General features: G+C 47.6%; 1 protein-coding gene across 1 annotated transcript in view; it reads right to left on the bottom strand.

Moving 5' to 3' along the window:
* Positions 1-20541, bottom strand: part of LOC101531703 (laminin subunit beta-1) — a 63308-nt gene extending 42767 nt beyond the window's left edge. Inside the window, exons 1-8 of the mRNA XM_004598582.3 lie at positions 20348-20541; positions 20095-20209; positions 18984-19159; positions 16344-16479; positions 13286-13359; positions 5700-5888; positions 5547-5610; positions 975-1177 (exon numbers count right to left, since the gene is read on the bottom strand). Coding sequence (XP_004598639.2) covers positions 975-1177; positions 5547-5610; positions 5700-5888; positions 13286-13359; positions 16344-16479; positions 18984-19159; positions 20095-20131 — 879 coding nt within the window. The 5' untranslated portion in view covers positions 20132-20209; positions 20348-20541. The remainder of the gene's footprint in view (positions 1-974; positions 1178-5546; positions 5611-5699; positions 5889-13285; positions 13360-16343; positions 16480-18983; positions 19160-20094; positions 20210-20347) is intronic.
* Between the last annotated feature and the right edge of the window lie 205 nt (positions 20542-20746).

Raw genomic sequence — 20746 nt, 5'->3', positions numbered from 1 at the left:
CTTTTCTCATGGTGAAAGCATCTGGGTGACCTAACAGCCCTGCCAGGCTGTAAAATCCTCAAGCTCTCTTAAGAAGCCTCCTAGAGGACTCAGCACAGTAGCCTAGCAGTTAAAGTCCTCAACTTGCACATGCCGGGATCCCATACTGGCGCTGCTTCTAATCCAGATGGCCCCACTTCCCATCCAGCTTCCTGCTTTGTGGCCTGGGAAAACAGTCAAGGACGGCCCAAAGCCTTGGGACCCTGCACCTGCGTGGGGAGACCCAGAGGAAGCTTCTGGCTCCTGGCTTCAGATCAGCTCAGTTCTGGCCGTTGCAGTCACTTGAGGTGAATCAGCAGACAGAAGATTTTCCTCTCTGTATATCTGACTTCCCTACCAGATTAGAATAGACTATCCTAATTTTCTCTATCCATTTGGCAAATTAACCAAGTTTTTTGACTGAATCAACCAATTTTTGGATCCAAGTTTCAAAATAAATTTGCAAATACAGGCGGAAAGCGGCAAAGGAAGCAAACTCTATTTGACCCCAACTTCTTATGTAGGCTGGGGCTTACAAGTTCTGCCTTCCTTGGACTGGGATCAATTTATGCCTCCTAGCCTAAAGACTGAACACTTGTGGTTTTTAATCTTCCCTAATACAAAGGCAGATCCAACTGTTATTTAGACGACCTGTTAATCTTTGTTGACTAAACTAGTAACTTTAGCAACAACCTGCAGTAACAAGTTCCAAAAATTCATTCAGTGGCCTTAAAATGAGCAACCCATATCTCCTCACAGTCCCAGAAACTCTCTAAAGACAAAACCAGCATTGAACCAGCTGTATGGTACAATGGGCCAAACGTGAATCTGGAAAACTCAAAAGTCTTAGAAAACGAATGGAAAAAGTTTGAGTCGAGCCTGGCGGCAGTTTGCACATCAGAGTCCCGCTCCGCTCCCACCCCATCAAGTAGAAAGAAGTGTAGGCATTCCCTTACCATGCCTTCCACCTCCTCATTGAATCCATCCACAGGGGCACACTCACTGGCATGGCCGTAGCAGAAGCAGTTTCCTCGAACTACCATGTCATAGACAGCGTAGTAGTACTTTTCTCTAATTTCCATTCTAGAATCCAGAAGGTTATCTCCCAAAGTATGCAGTTTCACAAACTTGATTCTCAAGTTGGTGATTTTCAACAGATCTGTGAAGGTCACCAAGAAGAGGAAAAGTTGGATCACATCAGAATCGCTTCATGAGGACACAGTATCACACCTCCCACTTGCACCACCGAGAGGAACCCTGGAATGAAACTTAACAGAATGTGGCAGCTGTCAGAAGGAAGTCCCTGCCTTTTTACCAGCTGAACAGAAATCACTGCTCTGTGATGGCTTTGTCTACGGGCCAACATGTCAGGAAGTGTGAAAGTGGAGAAGTAAACTACAATTGCCAGAACCCAGTGATCTGCAGATTAATAAACCTTAAAAGACACAAACAATTCTTAGCACATGGCGATCTGAAGTTTTGCAATCACAGCTGGTTCCCACAACAATTAGCATCAGTCCCCAAATCAGAAACTCTCATTCAGGTAATAAAGTGTTTACCCATTATATAGAGAATGGTGAGAAACTTCAAGTAGTATTTTCTTCTCCATATATATAGGTCTATTTTATGGAGGGGAAAATACTACTTGAAGTTTCTCACCATTTCACTGAAGTCCAAGTTATGAAAATGGGTTTAGCAACACAACTGCAATCCAGACAGAGTATCTCAAGTTTGGGGTTTCTGTTGTTGTTTTTAAAAGATTGATTTATTTTTACTGAAAAAGAAGGCAGATTTACAGAGAGAAGGAGAGCTAGAGAGTTCTTCATCTGCCAGTTAACTCCCCAAATAGCCTCAATGGCCAGAGCTGAGCTGATCCAAAGCCAGAATCCAGAAACTTCTTCCAGGATTCCCACACGGCTGCAGGATCCCAAGACTTTGGGCTGTCCTCTGCTGCTTTCCCAGGTCATAAGCAGGAAACTGGATGAAAGTAGAGAAGCTGGGACATGAACTGGTGCCTATATGGGAAGCTGGCACTTCTACTGTAGAGGATTAGCCAGTGGAGTCATCGCACCACCTGCACAAGTTTTTAAATGATATCTTGGTTTATAATGTTCTGGGTTTTGTTGTACAAAACTCTTTCACAGATCCATATAATCAGTGACATACAGTGACAACATAATATAGTGACAATATAATCAATATAATATATATTATCAATATAATATAGTGACATCAGAATAAAGAAGGTTAATATTGAGATGTGGGGGCAAATTTTTTTTAATTGTGATTTACTTCTAAGTCAATTTTTAAAAACTTTTTCCTACCCCTTCCTAAATCTGTAGACCTAAGCGTATTACGGAACAGGCTATTAATGGCAACCTATTGTAACTGGATAAACTGAGGGCCCTTCAACCTTCCGCACTGGTGTTCACATTCATTGCCATGCTGTTCCCGCTCAAGGGCATCCCAGGAGGTTGCTGAGCCCACACGCTTGGACTAAGGTGAGTGCTGTAGCCTTTTAGGCTTAGTCTCCTCAGCATTACTTTGATTTATGCTGATGCACTCTTACGACTGTGTCACCCCAGGCCAAAGGCTAGCAGCAGCAAATACTTTCAAAGCTCAGTGCAATTCTGAATAGCTAATAGAGGGTACAGACCACAATCCACACTATAGAAATAGCTGTGGATGTAAGGGAAAATGCATGGGCTAAACTCAACAGAGACCCCGTGGTCCTGCTTAGCTCAAAGGCATTGCGAATGCGAACACTTCCTCCAGCACAAAGCCTCCTGCCCCTGAATGAGCACAAGCGTCTATTGACAAGAGCTCAAACACCAGGCACGAACAGCAGCTGGAGTATTTAGCAGCCCTTGAACTGATCTTTGTGGAAGTCTCAGAAGAGCAAATATGCTCCGCCTTCCCCCACCCCTCACCCAAACTCCTGCATATTTTTTTTTTAACAATAACAAGGCCTTGCACCAACAGCTGCTTCAAGAGGCAGACCGCTTCTGCAGTGAGTCCCCGAGGTCTCAAGCATAGCAACAACCAAAGACACAATGTTCCCTCGAATGCCAGGGACTGCAAAGCTACCACAGGTGCTTCCATACCATAGCAGCAGACCGGATGCTGTTTAACAGAAGGCAAGGACTTTACGATCTGACGGGCTACACATTCCCCAGTCCCCAGATGTCCTCCAGAAAGGGGCAAATGACAAAGTCTTTTATGGACTTGGGAGGTGCTGGCTTGGAAGTCTAGGTGGACATTTTTCTCTGCTGGATTTTGGATTCTAAGGCCTCACAGCTCTCTTAGAAATGAGCCCTGGGTTCAACATGCCATTCAGTAATTAGTACACAAGAGAACAGAAGACTAAATTACAGGCTAGAGCGAGTCTGGGCCACATGTAAAACTAATTTAAGTGAGTGAGGCAGCACTTTTCTGGCACCATCCCATGGGCTGCTTCCCTTTGCTCTTCTATGCTATAAGCTGGGAAGCTCCGGGGCCGGGGCGGGGGCGGCCATGTACAGCTGGGAAAGATGGAGCAGTGAGGACTTCAGCAGTGTGGCTCACCGCTGACAGGCCCCGGTTTCCACAACAGCAGCAGTGTCAAGTTACTCAACACTTTCCGCAAGCCTGGTCTTCGGATGGATCTTACAAATATCTACTCACTCTCCTTCCCTAATAGCTCCAAGGTCAGTGTTATGCAATGAAATTAAAAAACAAAAAAGGAAAACAGGAAGTTTTCAATTTCTTAGCCCCAGTCATATACCCACATTAAAATGGAAATGCCCCTTAAATCCAGATCTGGGGACCAGGGCAGTGGCACAGATGGCTAACCCTCTCCCCTGTGGTGCTTGCATCCACTTCTGATCTAGCTAACTGCTTACAGCTTAGGAGGACAGCAGAGGATGGTTCAAGTCCTTGGGCCCCTGCATCCATGTGGGAGGCTGGGAGGAAGTTTCTGGCTCCAGGCTTTGAATGGGCTCAGCTCCAGCCACTGCAGCCATTTCTCTCTCTGACTTTTAAGCTTAAGTAAATCTTAAAGAAAATAGCCCAGGTCTGAATGACACCTCAGCCCCTTCTTTTGACGACTGCACCTTCTGCCTCCCAAGATCAAAATGTTGTTCTAGATCAACTTCAGTGTAGTTGTGGGATGCTAGAAAAAGCTGTGAAGAGCACAGTGTAAAACATGGGCTCAAGGGCCCGGCGCTGTGGCCTAGCGGCTAAAGTCCTCGCCTTGAAAGCCCCGGGATCCCATATGGGCGCTGGTTCTAATCCCGGCAGCTCCACTTCCCATCCAGCTCCCTGCTTGTGGCCTGGGAAAGCAGTCAAGGACAGCCCAGAGCCTTGGGATCTTGCACCCGCGTGGGAGTCCTGGAAGAAGTTCCTGGATCCTGGCTTTGGATCGGCGCAGCACCGGCCATTGCAGCTCACTTGGGGAGTGAATCATCGGACGGAAGATCTTCCTCTCTGTCTCTCCTCCTCTCTGTATATCTGACTTTCCAATAAAAATAAAATAAAGATCTAAAAAAAACACATGGGCTCAAGATCTGCCTGCCATTTACTCATCACATCACTACCCCAGCATCCCAACTCTGTGAACCCGAATTGACCCATGCATTAAGCAGCAATCCAACAGCCACCTTACCGAGCTTCCACTCACGGCTGCACGGTATGCCTTCTTCCCTTACTCCTTTGACAGTAGGAGCTCTTGCCGTAGCTTTAGCAAAGCACCTAGCTAGCGATGCTCCCCAGGGTCTCCTGCAGGGTTGCCATGTGACTGATTTTGTCTACTGAGATGGGATGAGGACTCACATCTCATCTTTAAGTGCAGTTTGCTTGCCCTCCACAGTGAGACGGCAACCGTCTAGTGAGGACCGAACTAAGGGCAGGGGTAAAGGCTACTGAAGAATGCAGCTGGGATCCTGGGTGGCATTACAACCAAGAGTTCCCAAGTTTGGAATGTGGGCAATAAAAGTGAAGGATACTCAGAGTGTAGATAAATAATGAATTATTTTAATATACGTCCCAAAACACCTGGAACGTAGTGACATTAAGCATAAATATTACATGGGACATATTTGTACTCATCATAAAAATTATGCAGAATATATTTATACCAAAAACATTTATCGACAATTCAGATTTAACAGGTTCCTCAGCCCATATTTTATCTGATAAACCTAGTTATTTCTTTTCTGACAATCCTTTTGGATTCCATAAGAGAATTCTCATTCTATCTGCTGAATTTTGGGGGGACATTTGGTTACAAGGTTAAACCCTACCCTAATTAACATGCTGAACAGAAAATAAGATAATATGATCAAGGTATTTCAGGTTGGAGTGTTTCGAAATCTCTTCATCAGAATGTGTTTCCCGTCAGTCAGAGCTCTGAAGGACCCTGTTTTTCGCAACCACTGGTTGGATATTGCAAAGCAAGAGGGAAAGTGAAGAAGGCAGACTCGGTAATACCCGAGTAAGAGGTAAGACTCATCCCGCCTCCCAACAGAACTGTCATTTCAAAGCCAGCTTACTCTGTATCCTTGGGCTGTATGGGTCTTCTATTTTGAAAGCAGGATCTAAAGCACGAAATATCACCTACAAATAGAAGGAAGAGTTCTTGGAATGTTTATGATGATCAGAAAGTAGAGCTAAAAGGAGCAGTCCTAACAAAGACACAAACCAACCTCTCCTTCTGTCGAGGGCTCGATGTCGGAATATCGGGAATCACAGATGATATCGTCAACTTTCTTCATAGGACCCGTCGAAACGCCTGGAAATGAGCTCTCACAGTCATAGGCAAAGTATCTGTACACGCCCCAGGTCTGCCCAAAATCAGACGATCGTTCTATCAGCATAGCAGCCGGACGGAATGTCTGAAGGCGGGAAACAAAAGTCTCATTTGATGCTGCTTTTTTTTTAAAACTGGTAAGTGTATTTTTAAAAAAATCTCAAATAAAAGTGCCATTCAACTCTGGGCCACAAGTCTTTGACTGCATGTGGTTAGTATTTTCGGCTGGCTCTCAATTCCAAAAACTTCAAGCTGCTCCACAGAGACTTTTCTTTGCAAGAAAAATGTCTGGTCTCTAAATTTTTGCACTTTCCTCCACCCTACTAGATTAGTAAGCAGTTTCTTTTTAGAAGTTGATTACAAACAGGCCTTCGTAGCAAACAAATTGCAATCTGTTAATTTGCCCTGACTTTAACATGATTGGTTGGAGCACTCATTCATTCATACATTTGTTCATTTAACTATTCAATAGATAATCACCCCCTATCAAGTAGCAGACCGTATCCTACATGCTGCCTATATCTAGACAAATTCTGAGGTATAGATATGGTTGATAGTTTACAGTAAAACATCCAACACCATAATAGAGTCGCATGCAGTGTGCTTGGGAAAAACAATATCAAAGAACTAACTCAGGAAGCTGGGAAATTATAATTCCATGGTTAGGTATATACCCTAAAGAATGGAAAACAAAAAGTCAAATGGAGCGTTGTATACCAGTGTTCATGGAAGCGGCAGTCAATTAGCGAGTGGAGAACCAACACAAGTGTCCATCAACTGACAAATGGATAAGCAAAATGCGATCCCCCTCCCTCACACCCACAGAATGGTTAATGTACAGACATACAAAACTGAGCACCGTAAAGCCACAACAATGATTCTGATGCTTGTCACAACACGGATGGAACTCGAAAGGATTATGCTAAGTCAAGAAAGCCACAAAAAAGGCTAAGTTTTATATGATTCCTCTTATGTGTAATTTCTGGACCAGCCAATGAGATAGGGACGGAAAGTGGAGGAAGTCGCCAAGGGCTGGAAGGAGAGGCCAAAAGGGAGTACTTAATGGCTACAGCATTTCTGTTGCGGGCAATGAGAAAGTTCTGAAAATAGATTGAGTAATACTTGTGCAACAGTGTGAATACATCCAGTGCCATTGATATGGACCATTTAAGTCTGCCACTTTAATGGTTTTTATGTTATGCAGATTTTACCACCTCCATCATCACCACCACTCCCCCGCCATAAAAAGGTGACATCTGACAGAGAAGATGGTGTCTCAGATTTTTTTTTAAAGTTATTTGTCTCAGATTTTTTTTTTAAAAAAATGTTATTTGAGGGGCTCACAGGGGCTCAGCAAGCTAATCTTTTGCCTACAGTGCTGGCATCTCAAATGGGGACTGACTCAAATCCCAGCTGTTCCACTTCTGATCCAGCTCCCTGCTTATATCCTGGGGAAGCGGAGGAGACGGTTCCAGTCCTTGGACCCCTGCACCCATCTGGGAAACCTAGCAGAAGCTCCTGGATCCTGTCTTCTGAACAGCTCACCTCTAGCTGTTGTGGCCATTTGGGGAGTAAACCAGCCAATAGCAAAACTTTTTCTCTGTAAACCTGCCTCTCAAATATAAATAAATAACCTCCCCAAATAAGTATTACTTCAAAAAATATTCAAGAGGCATAGAAACAGAGAGGAGGGCGGGAAGAGAGCTCCCATCCACTGAGTTACTCTCCAAATGTCTGCAAGAGCTGGAGCTGGGCTGAGGCCAGGGACTGGGGATATAATCCGAGCTGCCCACACTGATGACAGGAATCTGGGCAGAGAACGAAACCCAGACACTCCAGTGTGGGTCTGAAACTGCCAGGCTAAGCGCCCAGCCACATCAGCTACATCCTCAGTATGTGACACAACATAACACTCACAGGGTGGAGGTGGCTGCAAGGTGACAAAAAATGGTTGACGGAGGTGGGAGAAGAGGAATGTGGGTCGTAAGAAGGCATGTGACCGGATCCTTCTGCATTGAAGAGGGGAGGTAACGCACAAAAGGAAATCATCAGATGAAACATTAGAAAAACCACTCTCACGACAGAGTTAGCGCACATGGACAAAAAGAGCAGGAGGGCTCAAGCTGTAACAAGATGGCGAGAAACGGATGGAATGTACTGCTCGTGAAACTCCGGCAAAGGGAGAATATAGCGAACTACATGCAGTTGTCAACGAGATGTCAGTGGAGACGAAGGGAGAGAAAAGCAATGCAGGCAACTGAGCCTGAGCAGGTGTGCTTGGCGATGACGATGACACCGAAGAGGATTCAGTTTGGAGCCAGTCACATGCCAGGTGCCCCCGTGGGGATAGCCACTGAACACCTGAACTAGTGGCCGGGCACTCTGCTATTGTGCATGCAGAACAAAACACGCATTTGGAAGTTGCTGCATACACACTATATCTGAAACTTCCAAGTGTTTGATGGGTCAAGAGCAAGGCCAAGAATTGAGTCTCCACCCCAGGAAAAAGCACCGGGAGCAGCTAGGCAATCAGGACAGCAGAGCAGCGCCAGGAACAGCAAGGATATCTTTATTCCATGGACGGGAGTTACGGCTGTGATGGGCTGATTCATGCCCACCCCAAAGTCCTATACTGCAGATCTAATGCCAGCACCTGCAGAAGCACAGCTTGTGAAGACGGTAAGCAGGCCATTGGGGCGGGCTCTAGTCCAATGCGACTGATGTCCCTGTAAGAAGAGGATGTCAGGAAATAGACACGCACAACGAAGACCCTGAGAGGAGCAGGGGGAAGAGGCCGCCGCCAGAGGAAACCAATCCCGTGAACACCTTGGCCTCGGGTTTCCCATCTCCAGCACTGTGAGAAAATAAGTGTCCTGTTTAAGCGACCCGGGCTGCAGCACCTTCTCCCAGCAGTTGGAGGAAACTTCATCTCAACACAGCTGCTTGCAGACAAGGAAACACAGTCTAGTTAGAGAGCTTAAATTCCAACCAAGCTAGGACAGATCAAACCTGCCTTCTTCCCCCACTTGCTTTAGAGGTCTGAGAAACGAGCACGTGAGAGAGAAAAAAAAAAAAAAAAAAAAGACTCATCAATGGGCCCCGCGCAATAGCCTAGTGGCTAAATTCTTGCCGTAAATACGCCAGGATTCCATGTGGACATAAGTTTGTGTTTGATGAGCCACTTCCCATCGAGCTTCCTGCTTGTGGCCTGGGAAAGCAGTAGAGGATGGACCAAAGCCTTGGGACCCTGCACCTGCTTGGGGAATCCAGAGGCTCCTGGTTCCTTGTTTCAGATCAGCTCATCTCCAGCTGCTGTGGCCACTTGGGGAGTGAACAACAGACAGACGATCTCTCTCTCTCTCTCTCTCTCTCTCTCTCTCTCGCTCCTTTTCTGTAAAATCTGCCTTTCCAATAAAAATAATTTTTTAAAAGGAAAAATGAGAACCGAGGCTGGATGGCAAGTTGGCTGTGATGCCCATGCCAGCTGAAGGCAGGACATGTAGCCCAATGACCCCTGAGGACCAGGCAGATGGGCGACATCCCAGCTCTGACAACACAGTGACTGCATGTGCAGAAAAGGAGTCCAAGCACTGTGGGAGGACAGCAAAGGAAAACTGGGTGACCGAGCACACAGAACCTAAATAAAGACTCTCACTTCTGACTTAGCCTGGCAGAAATGCGACTGAGAGTCAAAGGGGAAAGACAGCGCCTGCTCAGGCCACCTTTGTTGTCCTTAATAACCCTGAGCGGTGGCTTAATCCTCGAGCAGCCAGAAGGGGAATTACCTTCTGACAGGTCCTTTGTCTTATTCACTGGTTGCTTGGGTTCTTATTTTTCATATTTCCCAGAATGATACTTCATTCAACTTGAAAGAGTATCAGACTAAGAATTTTAAAGTAAAGGAGACAGAGAATCCCAGTGACTAACTGAACCAAGCATGCCAAGTAGGTCTGGCCAATTCCCCATGGATGCAGGCTCCCGGCTGGCAAGACATGGGGAGGTTCTGCAAGGGGCAAGCCGCCCTCGTCTGATGTCTCTAGGTCAAAAGGCGGCAGAGAGGAAAAGCGATGAAGTCAGGCTGAGCTGTGCTGCCTTCTCCCTGTAAGTTTTAAAGGGCCATTGACAAACCATCCAATTTCCTCTGGAGTTAAGAAGCTGCTGGAAACCGGAATAGCACATTGTGCCTCAAGAATGGAAGCCTTTGCACAGCTCTTTGCTTAGTCATCAGTCTCCTCAGGCCTCGTGTCCCTGAACCGTTGCCTTGGAACTTATAACAAACAAAAGAGCAATGCATTTGGAACATCTGGCCATATACAAAAACAAACCATCTATAGAGACAAGATGACTCTTGCTAGCCTGAGGAAACTACCTACGGGACATTCAGCCTCCCCACAGCAAAGCCTGGCAACAAAAGAGATGCTGTGATCACCATGCCTAACTTCAATTCGTTTCTTTTGTTCACTCCTGGTAATGATATCAACCATCTTCTTATACAAGACATTAAGACCAATTTTTGTTGTTGCTTATTTTCAGTCATTTGCCAGGCACAGAGTCGTAACAGAGCTATTCATTGGTTTACTCCCCCGATGCTCACAGAACAGCCAGGGCCGGGCCAGGCAAAATTCAGGGACCCAACTACTTGAGCCATCATCAGCTACGGCCCCGGGTGTGATGAAGCAGGTAACTGCGACCAAGAACACAGTCAGAGCTTCAGCTCCGACGCACTGACAAAGGATGCAGGCGCCCTCAATGGCATCTTAACTGCCAGGCCAGAAGCCACGCCTATGAGGCCATTTTTGATTCATCCCTGTCATTCCACCATTCTGCTTCTAATCACACTTCACAGTTCAGGCTTTCCTGCTCTAGGTCCCACATGACCGCCCTCAGATCACTGGTACTCTGCTCCGTGATGATCCTCACAGCACGGCTGCCTGAGGACACAATTTGAAAATGTCTGTCAAGGACAAGCTGAGCATCCCTCATCCAGAAGTCTAAAACGGAAACTTTCGGAGTGTCATCTCGGTGCTCCACAGGTTTCACACTGCAGAGTATCTCTGATCGCGTGATTAGACATGCTGAATTTGGTAACGTCAATGAAATTATCTGTTTGGGTTCCAAGCATTTTGGATAAGAAGAAGTAAACTGTATACTTTCTCATTTTTAAAAATATATTGATTTGAGAGGTATGGATAGAAATAAAGAGAGAAGCATATTGAAATTTCCTATCCATTGTTTAATCAGAATTGGCTGAGGCTGGGCCGGCTGGGAGCTGGGAACCAAGAACTCCAACTGGGTTTCCCATGTGGGTGGCAAGAACTGGGCCATCACGACTGCCTCCCAGGGGTGGCATGAGTGGAAAGCAGTGATGCAAAGCTGCAGGTATCACATTCAGGTACCCGGATGTGGGAATCCCACCTGGACCCCCGGGCTCCAGGCAGTGACCTGCAGTGCCTTTGCATCTAAACCTCTGCGTGGATCCCAGGGCCCATCCTCGATGGCCACCTCAGGAAGCGCCTCCCAGCATGCCTCTTCTGCATTTCCTCTTGGGCTGTCTTCTTGAAACACTTCATTGTCAATGGTTTCTTGTTTCTTACAAGGTTCACCCTCTTCAGCAAGGAGTCAAGATGCTGACTCTGATCTACTTTTCCATTTCCCTCCCCTCCCCTCCCTTGTAAATCCCAGACAATGCGTGCTGGGCTCATCTTGTCACCCGGCCCTGTACTGTCAACTGGCTCTCAGACTGTTTGCTTCACCAAGAACATTTTGCCTTTCACCTGCCCCACACTGAGACCTGATCACTCTTCCTTGCCTGGGTCAAGTGCATCCCCAATCCTCTCCTTGCAAAGCATTCTCCTTTATCCCGAGTGACAATGAATCTCTTCCTCCTCTGTGCTGACGTATACTGTCTGGAATGTTGCTATAGCACTTGGCACTTTCTGCTATCTATAGCACTTAGCACATTCTGCTATGTTTTGGAAGTTATTTACATCTATCTCCTTCCTCGTCTTTATGACTAGAAGCTTCCATAGAGCCCATGTCTGCCTCTTCCAAGGAGAAGATAATTGAATTCATGTATACACTTACTTATTCAGTAAATATCTGTAGAACAATGACTAAACCCTGGCTGTACACACCCGCGAAGCACCCAACCCCATAGACACAGCTTTTCTCTCTGGAGCTAGGATCCCTCAGTTTTCTATCCGCATGTGCTCATTCTCCATGTCTCAATTACTGCCTGCTCTGTTTGACCCTCTGCCCTCAAATGCAGAATTTCATCTTTGGCCCACTGTATTCAGCTGAATGAGTAGTCAACTGTGGATCGTGTGCCCAGAGGACTTCTGGATGTAGATGAATTCGGAATTGTCCATGTGTACAAACAGATACCCTCTCCAAGGTGAAAGACAGAACGTAAGTAACGAGTAGGACTGGAAACTTTTTTGGTGTTCTATAAGGTGAAGGCAACACACTCATGCGTGGCTGAACCTCAAGTTAATCTCTGGGCAGAATGTGGTCAAGGAAGGGAAAAAGAGTTGGTGAGAAAGAGTGATGACTTCTTCAGTGACAGCCCTCCCTATCACTCAACATCAGGCATCAGAGTGTCAATCGTCAAGCCTCAGCAGTTGCAGCAGGTTGCTGGGGGGCTGAGCAAGTGGATGAGAGCTCAGGCCTGGGAATTACACGACCCCATGCCTCTGCTGGTCACATTCTGTCTCCCACACCCGCCCCTGCTCCCTGGCTTCCAAGCTCCCTAGGGTTGCAGACAGAAATGAAACTCTCACAGCCAATGTGCCCACCTGGAAATCTTCCCCCACCACATGCTCTCTAACCTGAAAGGAAGTCAACAAGGCCGCTAACTCTAACCAAAAAATATTCAAGCGCAAAGTCAGTCTGAGAAGCAATGAGTAAATTACGGGTTTTCTGTGCACCAACACATACTTTAAAACATGTGCAGCCTGTCATTTCCAGGCAGCTGTTAAAGAAGAAACAAAGGGACTTTGTACAGAGACATTCCCTCGTCTTGGAGTCATTTTGCATCTCCCAAAGAAAAATGAAGAGAAAAGCCCATGTTGGAGAAGGCATTTAGAGTTTCTAAGGAACTGCAAAAGCGATCCCACAAATTGTGCAAAGCCTGCAAAACTGAAGACAATGTACTTTCTGAACTCAGCACTAAAACATAAGGACCGAGGAATCCTGTCTCCAGCTGTTCTGCTGTGACTTGGGAGAAACAGCCCTGCCACTCTCCATCTAAGGGGAAATAAAGACATCAAATCAAAATTTTGTAGTTGAATTGCCTTAGAACAGAGATGCTCTCTGATCCCTGCTATGAAAACGGAGTATTTGTTCGATGTAGTTATCCGGCCTACCTTTAAAGAAGTGCTCCCCTCTCCCAGTGTATGCCAACCTTAACATACACACACATTCTCATTTCGGCCAGCTCCCAAGAGACATCCATTTTGGGAGGGGAGAGGACAAGACTCTTACCTTGAATGTCATTATGAGATGCGTAAAATGGAATTCTGCTTCCAGATCCAGTTGGATAGTGACATTTTCCACACCTACAAGAGTGTTTAAAAGGGGGGGGGGAGAGTGAGATTGGCAAGAACATGTGCAGAGAGTGGAATCTGCTCTTAGATGACTGTCACGCTCCTCAGAGGACGCCTTCTCCCAGTCCAGGTGAAGCTGGGGTACCAGCGAGCATCCTTCGTGTTTATTTAGGCGGGAAAACCCAAGTCATAGTTAATTCTGCCGCTTGCCACAAAATCATTCTGCATCGGCTCCCCGGAGTGGGAGGCTTGGCACCATTCCCCCGGTGACTGTCAACAGACATCTCTTGCTCTTGGAGGACTAGCGAAAAGGGAAACACCTTCCCCCTCTTCTAAGCCAAAGGACTCTCCAATGGGAGAGACTTCCTGTGCACGGTAGGGGGTCAGCTTGCCAAGGGTGAGTGGCACAGGGACCAGATCCTCTTCCAGTACAAACACACACAGGCCTCTTTGTCCATGCACCAGCAAAGAAAAATAAACCAAGGTTTCCCCCTACCCCCCAATTTGTTAGTTAGACTCCAATGGAGAACAAGCTATCCCAGATGGGGAGACCTTTGGATGCATTTCCACCATTAAAAACCAACCCTGCCAAAGAGACAAAGAATCAGTCAGATAAACAAACTGGCCCAGAACAAATACTAACATCTTCCCTTTCAGGGAAAGCCTGAACAAACAAAGGCGCCTTTGCACTGTGCCCCGGGGGTCAATCAGCCCACTTCAACAAGCTCAAGAGGCCACCGGAATTCCAGGCAGGGAAGCTCCTCCCGCTCCAGCCCAGCCCACGGGGCCTCCAAGCCTGCTGCGTGGGGAAAGGTGACTTTTCTAGTTTTCTTGGGTGTCAGACTACAGCTACTGGGGCCCATGGTTGAGAGCCAAAGTGGTCCTCCCTGAAGTGAGACAGGATTGCATCAGAATGATTCGTATGTCCCTGGCCGGTGTAATTTTCAGGAAATCAGTAGGACCTTTTACATTCAACTCTCCTGCTGGAAAACGGCCAAGTCAACTGGGGGGGAAAATCATGGTTACTGGAACGGATGTGAACAGGGACGGTAAAAGAAAACACGATAACCACACTGATGAATCGCATCCAATTTATTAAAAAAAAAAAAAAAAGAATCGTTTCACAGAATTCCCCCAGAGAAGCAAGGACAGGTCTGTGCTCTTGTAGACTTTAAAAAATGTATGGTATTTGTTCAAAAGAAGAGATGATGAAACCATGGACGGCTCAAGGCTAGACCAACACGACAGCCGTAACCTAAGCACCTAAGCAGCGTATACTGCAATGTGTGCAGCAGAAATACACTCCATTTCGAGTGCTAACCTGAAAAAGCACCATCGCTTTCAGTCATTTATTTTTTTATAATTTTATAAAATTAATTTTAGGTACACAAATCATTTTATACTATCATTTTAAAATTTATTTTATATAGGAAGAGAAAAACCTATGCAGAAGAGACACATTTTTCTGGGGTGCATCTGGTTTCTGTCAGACCTAGGAATGATCCTCTTAAATGTTAAGTTCAAAATAATTGTCCCAAAGGGTTAAGGTGACCACATCCTATACCCCATGAGCCTGGATTTGAGTCCTCTCTGGCTCTTGACTCCAGCTTCCTGATGAAGCAGCCCCGGGGAGGCCCGCAGTGATGGAGCAAGTCCCTCGGTCCCTAGGGTCCCAGCCTTGCCCACCACGCAGCCCTGGGGCGGAGTTTGCTTTTCCACTTGTGTTAGTCCTGGCTGCCGCAGGCATTTGGGGGCTAAGCCAGGAGATGGGAGCTTTCTCTCTCTCTCTGCCTCCCTGACTCAAAAAAGCAAAAACAAACAAAAAAACACCCCCTCTGAAAAAAGAAAAATAAAGGCCAAAGCTTTAAAAAAAAAAATAGTTGTGCCAGAGGACTGCTAATTTGTTGATTTAACACCATCATGGGCAAGCACTGTCTGCACCCCACAGAAAATAGACCCAATCGTTCATACAGAAAATCTTCAGCTTGAACTAGCAGACAAGAGAGACGGGGCAGAGCAACAATCCGTCTGATTTTCTAAAGAGACCAAGTTCCATCAGTCTCATCTCACTTAATCCCCTGTGACACAGTGACAGAGAATTCCAGCCCTTCTGAAAATCCTTCTTTCTGGCATTCGGACTCTCCCGTCCTACACACCCAACTCTGGAAATGGATGAACAACCTTCCCCCAGAACTGTCCCTGCCTGCAGACTTAACACAGAAGATAGGACCCTTCCCCAAAGCTTGTTTCATTTCAGGAGCCTGGGTGGTCAGTAAGGAAACCTATTCCCCCGCTTACAGACAGACCTGTCAACCAGCTGATGGTACACAGTCAGTTACCCAACACACAGCTGCTACTGTACTCCATCAGTTTCAGCATTCAAGGTTTGAACTTGTGTGAAATTCTTCTTAGCAACTATAGTATCATAGCAAAGGAATGCATTAGACTAAAACCAAATGGCAAAGGGAGGTTGGATTGACATGAGTACTAGGACAATTATCTAACTTGAGGCCGTCTTTGCAGCAACAGACTGAAAACTTACAACATGGCAGTGACTCACAGCACTGCTATTTCCATCCATGGTATTTTTCTGTAGATGAATGAAAGGTGGCATTGATGGTGGGACTGTGGATTCTGTCTTTTTCTTCTAACTCAATCACAACGGAAAGGTGCTGGGTTCTGTGGATGACTCAAGGCCTTGGAGGCAGTAGACTTCCCACGCCTTCCGCCAGACTGCCCCCCCCTATACATAATCCCCAGGAGTGAGGGCTACAGAATAATCCTTTGGTCTTGCATGAAAGACTGCTTTCTTCTAGAAAGTGTGTGCTTCAGGAGGAAGGATCCTATTTTACCAAGCAAAGTTGGGGCTCCAGGGCAATAAAATGTCAGGTTGTAACCGTGGGTCACGTTGTGCCCATCAAAATCCCAAACAACCAGAAACCCCATGTAGCTTATAATCACACTCCACGGAGCTTGTCCCCACAATAGCCACCTACCGTTTTCAGATTGCCACCAGATCTTAAGGCGGTTTGGAGCGAAGGTCGTGACCACGTTCTCAATGAGATGGCTGTCAGGGTTGAGGGTCTCATGATAAGGGTCTTGCGAATCGCATATGAAGCACTTCTTGTCCTCCTGCAAACAAAGATGGTCTCATCAGTCTAGTAAAGCCATCTCTCTCTCCCTCTCGCTTTCTTGTACACATGCACACACAGATAAAACCCCATCAAGCCTACCAAGAGAAAAAAAAACAACCTAGTAGCTTCAAAAAAAGACAGAAATATGAGCATTACTCAATTTTTATCATACCCGTCACTTTTACTCTACCGGGCTGAAAATCCTCCTGAAAAATACTTCCTTGCACTTCCAAGGTTACAAGTAAAAAGAGGGCATTGTTTCCACAAACTATTATTTTAATCAAAACCAAATTTCTAGGCTTAAACGTTAATCTCAATAAATAGCTCGAGAAGCTTATTCTAAACTAAAATGCACGCAGAGGTATTAGGGAATTTTTGCTGACATAAAGCGAACAATATGAAAGAAAAAAAGAACACAATTCATGCAGCCTGATTTTCTAAAATCTAAATAAGGCAAAAACCAAGTGTTAGGCAGAAGTACTTAGAGGAGCTGTGGGAGCTACACAATAGGATTTCATAATTTCCTCCCCGTTATGGCTAACAATCAGCAGTGGCTAGCCTGGGAGCTGCATAGAATAAATGGAGAAGGAGGGACCAGGCTACCCTGCCATACTGGAACCACCACAAACTGGGACCAATCACTGGACACGTGGCAGAATAAAGAAAGACTTTAGGTCTTAGAACACCTTCAACATCTCTCTTCTTCTTGCTCCCTAAAATGAGAGCCACAGCTGCCCAGACCAATGGAAAGCCTATCTAATCTTTATGCTCCATCACAGTAAGTCATCAGCACCACTTAGTGGTCCCTTTCCCCACAGGGAACTTCTCCTGGAACCTGCATTTCCTGAAATACAGATTCGTTGTAAGTCTGAAAGGGACACAAAGACCTATAGAAAGTCACATATATCTTATCAACAGCAAGAGTGAGCATCTTAGCCAAAACACAGCTGCGTATATGTTCACATTTGCATGTGGTTAGTTATCACCTACTTCCCAAAGAATTCTGAAACTGGCAAGACGTACTAACTAAAGAGAACAGACCAGAAGTCTGTGTACATGAGAACCCTGGACAAAATGAGCTTTCTGCCTCAATGTTTAAAACCACTACATGAGAAAAGTGTATTCATTCTCTCTCTCTCTCGTTCCTTCCCCACCGTGTGTGTGTGTGTGTGTGTGTAGGGCCTGAGATCTGTGAAAAGCTCCTTACTGTTCCATGGCTAGTCCTGTAAATGGAGGATTCTAGCTCTGCTTGCTTGAAAAGCGAGAGGCCTAATGCTCATTCTACTGGAAGCTGATTTCAGTATGTGGTGATTCATGCACAGGATGTCCTGGCCTCTGAAGTCAGTGCTGGCCTAGTGTTTTAGGTAAAACTCAAATCCTAATATTAGAAAAGGCAACATGAACTGGCTTCACTAAGTTGTCATCAAGGAAACTAGTACTGAAGAACAATTACAAGAACTCAAAAAAACAAATGTTGGGGGGAGGTAAGCTTCAGTGTAGTCTCCCCTCTGTTCATGAGGAAACGGTCTAGACACCCCCATCCAAAGCTGGAAGCAAATGAGTGACGCTCCCTGTACCACACTCTGTTGGTGTAATTTATAAAGATGACTTTTCTCATGGTAAAATTGACTGCATTTTAATACATCTACTGTGCCAACCACAGGGCACTGTGCCCTGCACCTGCAGGATAGTTACACAGGTGGGTAGAGTGACCAGGTTTGGAGCAACTGGCTTGAAACACACCCTACAGCTGAGATTAACTCCTCCTGATTTCAGCAAAAGCCAGAGAGAACAGCCTCCTTCCAAAAAAAATAAATAAGTAACAAAAACAAACAAAAACCACAGAAAAGGAATCTGATTTGGCATCATTGGTATTCTGTCTTTTTTGAACATGACATGCGGCTGTCTGAATATGATCTCAGAAACCTTGGATCCAGACCCACTTTCAGGAACAGGTGACTCCCCGAGACAGTCTGCTGCTCGCAGGGCACCATGGCAACCCAGGTATTTAGACTAGGGAGGGATCTGATCTTGATACCCAATGGGAGGCCAAGAGAATAGAGAAATGAGTCTGGGAAAACTCAAAATCATCACTCAAGAAATAAGGGGAATGCACCACCTTTCAGGTGCACTTCCAGAATTAAGGGACAAAAAGCAAACAAAAAGCCAGACGTCTGGCTCCGCTGCAGTCAGAGCTGGCAGAGGGCAGGGATCCGAGTCGCAGAGTCGTGCCCCTGTCTTTTCCCTACCAGCCCAGCCTGCAGTCGCGGCAGGAAATGTTCTGCGGATGCAACTGTGCAAACCGAGGTGGGGCGAGTGAGTGAAGTACCAGCCTAATGCCGGGACTCCCCGGCCGGCTGCGCTTCCTATCTGGATGGCGGTCAGGATGCAGAGTCCCCAGGGCCTGCCCCTTGGGGCAGTAGGAGGAGGAAGCGAAGGGAGGGGGTAGGAGGAAGGGAAAGGGAGGCGGGGAGAAGGAGCTCCGACTCTGTCAGCCCTCACCTGCAAGTGGCTGACGATACAGTAAGGCTCCGGCTTATGCAGCCCGCAGGTAGAGGTCACGGACAGTTTCTGCGAGCGGCCAATGAGGAGGTCACCCGTGGCGGGGTAGCAGCTGCCTTCCGCACAGCCATAGCTGAACTCGGGTTCCTGAGCGTCCACTTGGACTCGGCACAGTGCTGCAAGAGGAGCAGGATACAGCGGCGTGGGTGGGGACGATGGCTTGTGCCCAAGAAAGTACAACAAGGAGATGAAGTCGCCTCAGAAGAAAAGCAGAACGCAAACACGCAATGGAGATGAAGGAGAAAGCCAGGTGGTCAGGTAGAGAAAGCCGGTAACGTCATCAAGTGTGCCCAGCGATCCGCAGCATCACTCCCGGGAAACGCCGGCTCTGGCCCACCCTGACTTGCTCGGCCACCACCAGAGAGATGCGTGTGCACACTAAGTTACTTCGGGCGCCTGGGGAGCCTGCACACAAGCACGCACGCGGCAGCACGCGAGTGTGCGCGTCGAAACTCGTGAGCGTGAGGTCCGCGAGCAGTACGTGCACACCGCTGCCCCCACCGCCACCCCCGCAAGGAACGAGTGCGGATGGTCCTTGGCTTCAAGGCTTCGCCATTCCAGGAAAAGTGCTCACTCCAGCTGTTTCTGGTGTCAATCAAATGGAGATGGTTAATGAAAGCCACATGGCCCGGGTCTCTTCCCAGGACTAAGCCTGCGCTGGGCTTGGCTATTTCCTAGGTAATGGGATCACTGGGCAGTAAGCCCTGTCAGTCCAGGGAGCCCGCCCTCCACAGAGGAAACCAGGCGGGATCCCACCGGGGGCGCGCAAAGCCTGGGGGCCAGCTAGCCGCGGCCGGGGAAGCCTGCAGATGCCGAGGCGCTGGGCGCGGAGCCCAGGCGTGCGGTCCGCGGGCGTTTCGCGTGCGCTTGTCCCCGGCCGCCACTGAGACCACGGCGGGGGCGTTGAACCCTAGGGACAGACAGCCTTTCCACCCAGCCTCTCTCCCGATCCCTTCAAAATGCAGCAGACAGCCTTGGGGTTCCCCTCCCCTAAGCCAAACCCCCTCCCCCCACCCAAACCCACCCTTCCCCCGCTTCCCCCCGGAATTACCTAAGAGACTGCAGATCAACACCTGGAGGAGCCCCATGCCCGTTGCCGGCAGCCCAGGGGCCAGCGCAGCGGAAGAGTTGAGGCGCCCGCCGAGCCGTCTGCCTTTTCTTCTTTTCTGGAAAGGTGGAGGGGAAAGGCAAATGTTCAGAGAGGAGAGGAGAGGGGCCCTTCTATTTCCTGCCGCTCCCACGGAAGCAGGGGGTGCACCAGAGAAGGGGGGGAAATCGCGCAGCAGCCACTTTGTTCTCCTCACCCGGCGGCGCTGCGAGCGAGCGCTCTCCTACTCCTGGCAGCCCCCGAGCCCAAAGAAGGGAATTAGAAAGTTTAGCCTTGGGAGGAACCCAGGGAGACGCCTCTGCTCATGCGCACACTCGCCGACTGGGGGCGGAGGAGACGGGGCGGGCGGCTGGGGCCACCACTGGAAGCTGGGGGTGAGGACCAGGTCCCACCCCAACCCCCTACTCGAGCAGGCTTCTTTTGTTTTGGGGCAGCGTGATCTGAAGGGGTGTGGGAGGACTGGCCCGCCGCTGGGCGGTCCAGTGGTGGGGGCAGGATGCGTTGGGGCTGGTCTCCCAGGTAGGTGTTCAGATCCCCGGCGAGGGGGCTGGTCGGGACCTACCGCGGACTCGTGCGCTTACATTGGTGGAAAGTG

This window comes from Ochotona princeps, chromosome 25, assembly GCF_030435755.1.
Source record: "Ochotona princeps isolate mOchPri1 chromosome 25, mOchPri1.hap1, whole genome shotgun sequence".
NCBI lineage: Eukaryota > Metazoa > Chordata > Mammalia > Lagomorpha > Ochotonidae > Ochotona > Ochotona princeps.
This window is presented reverse-complemented; position numbering and strand designations above follow the sequence as displayed.